The 11,202-nt window shown below is 39.2% G+C and overlaps 2 protein-coding genes across 2 annotated transcripts; one reads left to right on the top strand and one right to left on the bottom strand.

The window, feature by feature from the left end:
• Window positions 1-560: 560 nt before the first annotated feature.
• Window positions 561-6,439, bottom strand: LOC139468325 (polyamine-modulated factor 1-like). The gene is made up of 5 exons (XM_071250218.1): window positions 6,262-6,439; window positions 4,128-4,233; window positions 2,974-3,062; window positions 1,934-2,132; window positions 561-1,040 (listed from the first exon to the last, which is right to left on the bottom strand). Exons 1-5 carry the CDS (start codon window positions 6,429-6,431, stop codon window positions 975-977), a joined length of 630 nt encoding a protein of 209 aa, XP_071106319.1. The 5' UTR covers window positions 6,432-6,439; the 3' UTR covers window positions 561-974.
• A 1,768-nt stretch (window positions 6,440-8,207) lies between these two features.
• On the top strand, window positions 8,208-10,841 carry LOC139468314 (ribitol 5-phosphate transferase FKRP-like). Its single transcript, XM_071250206.1, has 2 exons — window positions 8,208-8,444; window positions 9,236-10,841. The coding sequence occupies exon 2, from the start codon at window positions 9,259-9,261 to the stop codon at window positions 10,807-10,809; it is 1,551 nt and encodes a 516-aa protein (XP_071106307.1). The 5' UTR covers window positions 8,208-8,444; window positions 9,236-9,258; the 3' UTR covers window positions 10,810-10,841.
• The last annotated feature ends 361 nt before the right edge of the window (window positions 10,842-11,202 follow it).

Genomic DNA, 11,202 nt, shown 5'->3' with positions numbered 1-11,202 from the left:
CCACGAGGCTACCCGACCGCTCCGCATTGCAATCAGACTTTTAGTATACTCGAATACACAAAGTATTCTACACATCGAAAACACATAAATGGCCTGTCTGAGAAACTGCAGAGTGAAGTTGTAACAGACTTAGGCACCCACAGAAACAGATGAGTATTTAACCCCAGCGTTTCAATTATATTAGGATGTGGAAGCTAAGGCATTTTAAGGCTTGGTTAATGCTGACCCACATGTTAACCAATATTAGTGAGTGAGTGAGTGAGTGAGTGAGTGAGGTTTTACGCCGCTTTTAGAAATTTTCCAGCAATATCACGGCGGGGGACACCAGAAATTGGCTTCACACATTGTACCAATGTCGGGAATTGAACCCGGGTCTTTGGTGTGACGAGCTAACACTTTAACCACTAGGCTACCCGACCGCCCCTAACCAATATTATGAAACATGACTTGAGGAGACAAAACCATTTCTTTTTTTCAATTCTCATCATAGCCAACAACTCTCAGAAACAATTTAAAAGACATGTTTTTAAGTGATTTTTTTATTATTCTTCCAACCGACAGTTTTGAAACAAATATGTACAATAACCAACCGATTAACAAACAGAGGCCATAATGTCAGGGAAAGAAATGCATGGCGTGTATGATTACCACTGCCTTGAAATCACCACCAACATGACACTGATCTAAGTGCATAATAAGGTGAATCAGACATCAAACATGTTAAAACCCAATATCAGCGCATCCTGTCAAGTAAGGGAGGCGACTCAGTCCAGCAAATGTCAGTATGTTCAGCCAAAAGGTCCCTAGTCTCCCCGTGGAATGACATCAGTGTTTGTCATCCATGCTGGCCTGTTTTTAATGTTGGTCACTTTGTTTACTCCATCATAACGCTAGCACTAGTTCGAGAGTTCATCCTGGTCCAGGAAGTGGTGTGGACTTCTTGATGTAGAGAGAACAAGCCAAGGTCACAGTATTCAGGAATATAGCTTCACAAAGTCCTCCAGTGCGGCAACCGTCTCCGTAGATAGTGCTTCCTCAGCCTGGAACATGTAAAAGTAGCACTGTTGATGTTTACATTTCAAAGAGACCAGAAAGACGAAGAGGACAGATGAAATTCTCCATCAAAGACACACAGACATGATAGAGGATAGTGATGCAAACCAAAACATGAACATTTCTCTTACTGCACTCAATGAGACTAACCACAGGACTTTTTAGAGAAATCTGTGCATATCCTGGAACAATCTACCCTTCGAGGCCTTTGGTCCATGAGTTTGCTTTCTTTGTTCAGCGCCACACTTAGCAATATTACAGCTATATGTTTGTTGTTGTTTAACGCCGCACTCAGCAATATTCCAGCTATTTGATGGCGGTCTGTAAACAATCAAGTCTGGACCAGACAATCCAGTGATTGACATCCTGACCATCGATCTACACAATTGGGATACGATGACATGCATCAACCAAGTCAGCAAACCTGACCACCTGATCCCATTAGTCGTCTCTTAAAAGCATAGTCCCTTTTTACGGTAAGCATGGGTTGCTGAAGGCCTATTCTACCCAGGATCTTCACAGGTCTCCAGCTATATGCTGTCAGTCTGTAAATAATACAGTCTGAACCAGAAAATCCAGATGATCCTGGACCAGTCAATTGCCTGAAGTGATGCAGTATTACTCTGAGATGTGTACCACTTTGGCGAAAAGGGTGCTGACAAACAAGGGTGATAATCAGGTATTCAAATCTACAATCAGCAGATCCTGGCACCTGCAAGGGAGGCAACTCTGTACAGCGAACAGTGTTAGTGAACAGACTAGGTCACATTTGCACCCAAAATAACATGAATTTGTGTTATCAGTAACTGACACGTGTACTTCACAACTCAGGTATAAAATCATCTAAATGACTGAAATCTTATCAGATTGGACTCCCTACCTTCTGCCACACACCACAGATCTGCTCAACTTGTTCCCGTGTAGCATACAGCTTCTCCTGACGCGCCCGCACAGTCTCCTGCAACATCCGGTTCCGGGACTCCAGTTCTTTCAACATGGCCGCCAACTGCTCTCGGTGCTTCATGTGCCCCGGCAGGATGTGGGCACGGACATCGACACTCGGGTCTCCGGTCGGTCTCCTATAGATGTACCAGATGCTCACACAAGTTTCATACTCACATCTCATACACTTTATAGATGTAAACAAAAAAGATAAGATTATATTTACCAGAAATGACACATCGATCTTATGATTGCTTATACGTTTCTACACATATTCGATTCACAAAATAAATGTGGGAAAAAGATCAAGAAAAAGTTAACATCTTTCAAAAAAACTCTCAAATGTCAGTTTTATAGAGCTCGTCCTCTGTTATATATAATACCATGCCGCTGATTAACATGAATACTGATAGCATACTGACTCTGAACCGACCAATCCTTGCTTTATCCCCTTAATGCCGAGTGCCAGGCAGGGAAACAACAAGTAACATCTTTTAGCATCTTAGGTATGATGAGGACAGGGATTGATCCACCGATCTTTCACTCTCTGGGCAGACATGTCATGCACTAGGTCATGGGGTAGGTATCATGGTAATAAGCCTCCATAACATGACAAGTGTAGATTTTTCATGTATTGTATCATGTACTAGTGAGTGAGTGAGTGAGGTTTTACACCATTTTTAGCAATATTCCAGCAATATCACAGTGGGGGACACCAGAAATGGGCTTCAAAGGGAACTGAACAGGGGCCATTGGCGTGACAAGCGAAAGCTTCAACCACTAGGCTACCCCAACACCCTTTCACATGAGTAAGGTATCACAACCATACTCATGTTGTTATCAAGATATGACAAGAACCCCAACAAAGTGAACTGTTACTCTTGCACTTAGATCCCTTGTAATGAGGTGAATGTTCCAGTTTTGTCTTAAGTCTGATCACATGATCACATAGAGTGCTGTAGGACTGTACATAATTACCAAGCTGTGTCTGGGTACTCCACCAGCTCGTCCAGGCCATTCATCAGAGGCAGAATGTTCTCTTCCTCAAACATGTTGGCGATTTCATCCTTTCACAGAGAAACAGCAAATAGTGAAACATCCATTGACTAGTGAAGACCTGGGTGCCATTGCACAAATCAGTCTTAGCTCTAAGGTGATCGTTTTGTTTGCTAAATGTTGTTTAGCGCTGCACTCAGCAATATTCCAGCTATATGACGGTGGTCTGTAAATAATCGAGTCTGGACCAGACAATCCAGTGATTGAAATTATGAGCATCGATCAACGCAACTGGGATGTGAAGACATCCATGAACCAAGACAGTGAGTCTTACCACCCGATGCTGATGGTCGCCTCTTACGACAAGCATGGGTATTCTAACCTGGATTTTCATGCGTGCTTAGGTGATCATAAATCCCATATCTTAACATAGACATATGGTTGTTTCATACAACGGCACCCTGGTGCTCCTCACAAAGTTCATTACATTAACATAATGTATTAAGCGTTCCAAAATAAGCATGACAGTACACATGTTGTAATAGTAATGTTCATAAACATTGTGGGAGTCTACCACCCCAGGACTGATTCTCACGTGAACACTGGCACGACTACAAATAAAGAAGCAGTGCTTTGGACAAAACAGATGATCATTTAATTAGGAACTTCGCACTGGCGTACTTGAGTGACTATCTAATCAATGTAGATAGTCACCAGGTCACGTCGATCAAACAGACATGGGTCAGTTGGTAGGTTGGTTTTGTTTTTAATTTATGTTTGTTTTGATACTGTATAACACAATGGCTTGTTTAAAACTGATGAAGGTCAAAATAGCAACAGTAACAATGATAAGTAGAAACAACTGATTACTTTCAAATGTTAAACATATTAAATATGGGTTTCTTGACATCTGTCTCCTGCTGTGACAAAACAATAAGTCAGTGACTTATTTAAACACAAGTATTGGTGTTTTTTTCTACCTATAAAACTATAAATAAAAACAATTTAGTTACTACACAAGGAAAATTCTTTTTAAAATGGAGCAATTCAACATTTTAACATCCTAGTATTGTTTTGCAGAATGAGTCAATCAATGATACACCCTGTGCTATTTTCTCAGGCTCAGTCATTCTTACAAAGATGTTTGAATCCAGCTGCTGAACCATCTGATCCCGGATGCCTCTCAGAGCTTTAGAGTTGTGGTCATAAAGAGGTCGGAAATGTTCCTTGAATGCGGTGTACCTGGAAACAGATGACAGATGGACATTATCAGTAACCTTGGTAACAGACATAACATGTACAGGCTCAAGACATCGACACCAACAGAAAATACACGGTCCTTTTCTTTACTCTTACGCAGTTCCCACAGGCAACACAAAAATAATCTAAAAATAGTAACACAATCACCAGTGTTGGCACTTTAGTTTGGTACAAAATACATTTTGAAAACATTCTATTTTGTAACAGTAAATCGTAAGTAAAGTAACTATGCGACTATAAATCATCATAACGTCAAATATATTTACTAAAACATTGTATGTTCAGATATAAACCGTTTCTTCATTCAGTTTCCTTTCCAACAAATGACTCTTTTTTCAAACTTCAGGTACAAAAGTTTCCATTTGGAATACAATTATATTTTACTTGTTTTTTATTCATGCTTAGTCTTCAAGAAAATATTTTAAAATAAATCAAATAGGTCATGCTGCTGCATGTTCAAGGGAAAGGAAGTGTGTGTATCTTGAACATGTTAAAGGGACTTGACTTTTGAGAAAATATTTCTTCCAATACCACGCCGTCAACAATAACTTTTTTAAGATATGACGTAAAACATTCGTGAATCTAAAATTAACAGCATCAAAGTTGTTATTATCCCCACGAAACGTTTCCGAGCCTCACCTCTTTTTGCCCCTAAACAATACGTAACCACACGCTTAATGACGTAATCAAGGTAGACGCTTCAAAGCCCACTGAACACATCAAAGTGTTCGCCACTTTGAGCTGAAGTTATGTTACGAATTAAGCTACAAGAGGTAAGATATTCAATAACTAATGAAAACATACCTCAAAACATACTTTTTCACTAATGCACATTTTAATCAAACTTGATCTGATGATAATTTTGAATAAGAACAATCCTATGCACCGGTGATGTATCAGCTGCTGTTTGTAAACTTGCTGTCTGTAATGCCATGTGACTGATCATTGTGCGTCTATTTTTAACTTGACTGTCATGGAGGGGCTCGAAAGAAGTTGGCACTGATTCACTCATCTCGCTTGGCGAGGTATTATCACAATAAAATTGACAGGATGTGGTTATTTGACTATCCAGTTGTTAACATGCAGAAATAAATATTCTCAAAGGTAAGACTTAATTTTAGCGTATTGCAATTGTTATTGGACAGTAATCAAAAATATTTCTTACGGGCTCGAAAACACAGTACACGAGGATACAATAACACATGGTATTGGTAGGGCTTGGTAGATTGCTAGGTGCTAAATCTGTATGATATATCATCAAATCACACAAGATTGATCGACATGTAATCAAATTACAAGGACATTGGCAGCAAGAATGCAGTATACCGGACACCTTCCAGCATTTTGGTAAGGGATGTGCATGATCTTATTCCTTAGTAACGGTTTCTATGTATTTCAGACGCAGATACAAAATACTTTATTAGTAATGTAGCAGGGCGTGGAGTCCTCCCACAGATAACATCCTTACCTTGTCAGCTTGCTGACGGGGTTAACCTCTTTGGTCATGTGGACAAGGCGTCCGACCTCGGATCAGAAGGTCCGTGGTTCGAATCCCATCACGGGACTCGGTTGGTTGGTTGGTTGGTTGGTTGGTTGGTTATTTAACGCCGAACTCAGCAATATTCTAGCTATATGACGGCGGTCTGTAAATAATCGAGTCTGGACCAGACAATCCAGTGATTAATATCATGAGCATCGATCCACGCAATTGGGATCGATGACATGCATCAACCAAGTCAGCGAGCCTGACCACCCGATCACGTTAGTCGTCTTTTACGACAAGCAAAGTCACCCTTTAGCGCAAGCATGGGTTGCTGAAGACCTATTCTACCCGGAATCTTCACGGGACTCGGAAAATTTATGGCCGCTACAGTAGCATCAAACAAACATTTCAGAGAGGTGTCTGGTATAATGCATGTGTACCCTAACTAAGACAATAAGTAGTCAATGGGAAAATGTGATGGCGTGCAGCCTAGTTGAATGTAAACAACTGCATCAATGTGAGCTCACCTAACTGAAGACAGACACTTTTTTACAGTCTTCTCGAGAGCCTGACGTAAGTGAATCATGTGACGACCTTCTGGCTGTGGATCAGGTCTGTTTTCACTTGAATCGGTAGTTTTACAGCTGACGGTATCTGCCCCATCGCCACATCCAGCTTCTTGATCCCCTTCTTCCATTTTTGACTTTCGCGCTTCCGCGTCAGGTAAGATGTAAAAGTTGTCTGCTTAGATTTACGGTTAATAATTCCCTTTTCGTTTCTTTCCTTCATTGAAATATTTCCATAATTTCTTCTGCAAAATTCGGAATTCCTCTTTACTGTCATCTTCAATAGTTTCATGTCTCAATATGCAACAACAGGCAAATATATATTTACTCACCCGAACAAGTAATCTTTTTGACAAACCCGTAGTTGTACTCTATTATTAGGAGCGTAGTCCTTTTTCTATAGACGAATGAAGCTTTTGGCACCTATTTTGTATGCTGATACATCGGTAGAGCTGCATGCACACAGCAAAGCACTTACTTGTTACCAGTGTTATTCCTACGGTGGCCAATAAGGGACATGGAGTCTGTTTTTCAATATTTTGATATTTCACTTACTGTTATCGTAACCTTTTGCAAATTAACACGATTTGTCATACAAATAAGTGATAAATCATGTTTAAAGTAGATATTTAATCGCTGAAAAGTGAAGCGAAAATGTCAAAAACTAAAATGAAAATGTCAAAAACAAAAACGAAAAGGTCAAAAACTTAAATGAAAATGTCAAAAACAAAAGCGAAAATGTCAAAAACTAAAATGAAAATACAGAAAACTATTTACACCGCGATGATAATATTTCCACAGCGGTGAAAAGTATTTGCACCGCAGTGATAATATTTCCACCTCATTGGGAATATTATCACCGCGGTGTAAATAGTTTTCTGTATTTTCACTTTAGTTTTTGACCTTTTCGTTTTTGTTTTTGACTTTTCCATTTTAGTTTTTGACATTTTCGCTTCACATTTCAGCGATTCTATAGCTACTTGAAAGTACATTTTCCATGTTTTCGGTTGTTTTTATACATGATTTATCACATATTTGTATGATAAATCGTGTTAATTTGCAAAAGGTTACCATAAATGTAAATGAAATATCAAAATATTGAAAAACAGACTCCATGTCCCTTATGGGTCACCGTATATTCGCAAGGTTTTAATGAAGAAATCTAAACACAAAGTAATCAATTGTTTTCTTTCGAAAATTATTTTTGTTGTTTGTTTTCGTTTTTGTTTGTTTCGGATTTTGTGTGTTGTTCTTTAACAGTTACATTATAGGTTCATTGTGGCATGGTCGGGGGTGGGTGGGGTAGTTACATTATAGGTTCATTGTGGCGTGGTCAGGGGGCGTGGTAGTTACATTATAGGTTCATTGTGGCGTGGTCAGGGGGCGTGGTAGTTACATTATAGGTTCATTGTGGCGTGGTCAGGGGGCGTAGTTACATGATAGGTTCATTGTGGCATGGTCAGAGGTACAATTAACATATAATATACCGGATCTTCAAGCGAACAACTGAGGAAACGTTATACGTGCGCATGCCTAGAATGTGGGAGAATAATTTCCATAATGTTTGATTACTCTTTCTTTGAGTATATTATTGTTATTTAGAAAAATAGTTAAGTTAAGATCTATCAAAAATAGAGAGTGCTGGTACGTATAGTTCCAAAATGTATAATTAAGCAACCTAAACTGTTTTCAGTTTTTATTTTTTGCATTGTAACACAAGGAGGCCGAATGTGAAAAACGTCAACATCCGATACGACGTTAAAGTGTTTTATTCACTCACTCGCCTAATGTGAAAATGTGGCGTCACACCTTCAAGGGACATAACCTTGCAGATCCCACAGATGCTTGGATCCATTTGCCAATACTTCTAGGAATAGATTTACCAATAAACAAGTACAACCAATGTCTTTGTCGCGATGTCAAGTTGTCTAGCTATGTCTGTTTCTTGTGTACACTATCTATTCCCGTATGTTTCATCATTTCACTTAGATCGCTGTTTTCAAGGGGACTGTATCTGAACGTCTGCGAGTCAACAATGTGTTGATCTAAATCAGTGAAGAGGTTGGATGGAAAACATGAAAGTCAGTCTGCAACCTCGGAAAATGGATGAAGCGGTTGTAAAATCCTTAAGAGAAACCATCACGGTAATATTCATATACATTTACACATTCCCTGTTACCATAGCATTATGTCGATTTTCTCATATAGATTTATATTGAAAAATTGGCGATCATATCTAAATTCTAATGTTTGACCAAGCACAAACTTGAAGACAAAGATGTGTGGATTTCAACTTGTTTTATTCTTTAAATATGACTTTTCGGTAGAGATGATTGTACTTTATCAAGCAAGTACTCTACTTTGTCTTCACATTCCCCACTGATATTCTTGACTGAAGTTATCAGACACTTTTATAAACAGCATATAACGCAACTCCCTAATGGATATGAACAGATCTGGGTTAACATTATATATCGTAGCAAACTCATCTGGGGATTAGACTGTTTGTTATTTGGTTACATATATGGCATAGTGGGGGATCATTTAGAAAATATGCATATATAAATGTTGTCATGAATTCACTAGCCCATTACATATTGACTGACTCCTTTTTCAATTTCATTGGTCATGGGCGAAAGTATTTTGCGATTATTTTTTGAAACATCATCTACAACACTAGTAAAATGCTCAATTTGACATTCATGTGTTTTGACAAATTGATCAGCCGTAGCTGTTTCTGTTCCTTGTTCCCAATAAACAGACTTTGTTGAAATGATTGAGTTTGAAAATCAAAGGTACCTGGTTTAAGGCTGGTGTAAGTTGTCTTTTTCCCTCCAACCAGTTCTGACTTTTTCAGAAAGATTGTGTATTCCAACAAATACAAATATTATTTCCTAAGATGATAGTGTGACAACTAACTTCTAGTTTTTTTCAGTTGATAGGTGAGCTGGGTATCCCATGAAAATGACAATGGCGTGCGTCCGTGTAAGTCGCTGTCGGTCATACTTGGTGGCTGCACTGATGGTGAACCTTGTGATACTTCTTTATCTGGCATTCATACAGCACACGCAATCCGAGACCGGCGCCGAGGTCAAGTGGGCTTCCCATCAGTCATTACATAATGTACAGCTGAGTGTCAATCAAGCTCATATATCAGATGAATCTGATGTCACCGTCATCATCAGAGAATATGAGGAGTTTGACAATGATCTGGTTAACTCAATTGTAAATATACAGAAAACCTTCAACAAAATTCCTGTTGTAGTCATTGGGGATAAGACTCCGTACCCTCCCTTACAGACTGAAGATATTGTGAAACAGAGATTCCAGTTTGTTTCCCTTTCAGGTAATATCTGGCATAATATGTCCTCATCGAGACCAGAGATTTTTATCAAAACAAAGTATGTGATGATTGTGCCGGACTCTACATCTATAACAGATGTGACACTATTCACTCAACTGGTGAAAATTCTAAATAATAATTCTGCCAAAATTTTAGCAGTTCCGTTTAAGAATTCCAATACATTCTGCAGTCCAGTTGTTGTGAACTTCAAAACATGGACACTGGAATATCAACCTTCCAAACCCTCTGACAAATCCTGCAACAACGTTCTGGGGGATCATGCTGTGTTTATGAAAACTGATAGCTACTTTCAGTTTTCTCAGCCATACATGCGTCCACTGCCATTATCTTTGTATATACAAGGTGCAGTTAAACACTGGACAGCAGCAGTAGTGAAAACAGTCAACCTAACAACCCTGACCAACTTGTACCAAACTGACCCTCGGCACCGCTGGCAACACAAACGCAATTACCAGGAGCGACAAGAACATATGTACCGACAACTAGGCTTTAAACTGGTTATTCAAGACAGTGGACGTAGACAGTGGTATGGCTGTACGAAGGACACTACAAGATGCTTTGACACAGTCATCAATGATATGCCAGAATATCTGTATGACAATCGCTGGACTCCTCCTTGCTGTCTTCGAGCTTTACGAGAAACTGCCAAGCATGTGTTCAGTATACTGGATGCGTGTGAGGCCAGGTTTTGGTTGGAAGGGGGTAGCTTGTTAGGAGCTGCTCGAATGGGTGACATCATTCCCTGGGATTATGATGTGGATGTGGGGATTTATAGGGAAGACTTAAACAAATGTGATTATCTTCGACAGTGTATGCAGGGATCCTATGTTGATGAGAGTGGGTTTGTGTGGGAGAAAGCCATTGAAGGGGACTTCTACAGAGTGCAATACAGTGAGACTAACAGACTCCATGTGGATATTTTTCCATTTCATTCTAGGAATGGGACAATGACTAAATACACTTGGTTAAAATCTCACAGACAGGATACTGAATTTCCAGAACATTTCCTAAAACCGTTATCTAAAATCAATTTTGCTGGTTTGGAAGTCAAGGCTCCGAATGATGTGAAGGGCTTTCTGGAATTTAAGTTTGGACCAGGCGTTATCGAGAATCCCAAATATCCAAATTCTCAAGACCCAGTATGATTCTAGTCTTTCACTTTAGTTTACTTCATATGTCATCAGCATTATCAAATAAAGTTTAATGAGTTTGTAATAGATTTTGCCTTCCTGTGGAAAGATTAATGAGATGCATCATTGCATCAAACATAGAAAAAGAAGGTTTTTTACAAAGAAATAATTTTGTCATTGGTATGTATTAAGAATCAGTGAAGTGATAGCAGAGAGGTTGTTGTTCAAGTTCTATCATAACACAACAGCAATTGTAGCAGTCCCCTCTTGATTACAGCTGGCAACAACCACACATCAATAAGGAACTATGGTTTCATAATTCTGTAGTAGTATACTTTACATGCATGTCTGTTGTCATCATTCCAGCCTGTTTTCCTTAGTTTCACAACATGACAAAGAAATTACATT

Source organism: Haliotis cracherodii, unplaced genomic scaffold (genome assembly GCF_022045235.1).
Source record: "Haliotis cracherodii isolate W230 unplaced genomic scaffold, xgHalCrac1.p SCAF_1, whole genome shotgun sequence".
Taxonomy (NCBI): domain Eukaryota; kingdom Metazoa; phylum Mollusca; class Gastropoda; order Lepetellida; family Haliotidae; genus Haliotis; species Haliotis cracherodii.
This window is presented reverse-complemented; position numbering and strand designations above follow the sequence as displayed.

Bases quoted from the DNA above. Each gene is read 5' to 3' on its own strand.
- LOC139468325 (XM_071250218.1), bottom strand. From the start codon at position 6,431: ATGGAAGAAGGGGATCAAGAAGCTGGATGTGGCGATGGGGCAGATACC. The intron at 4,234-6,261 runs GTGAGCTCACAT...ATCTGTTTCCAG, and splicing joins AAGTGTCTGTCTTCAGTTAG to GTACACCGCATTCAAGGAAC. The intron at 3,063-4,127 runs GTAAGAATGACT...TCTCTGTGAAAG, and splicing joins AGCTGGATTCAAACATCTTT to GATGAAATCGCCAACATGTT.
- LOC139468314 (XM_071250206.1), top strand. From the start codon at position 9,259: ATGAAAATGACAATGGCGTGCGTCCGTGTAAGTCGCTGTCGGTCATAC.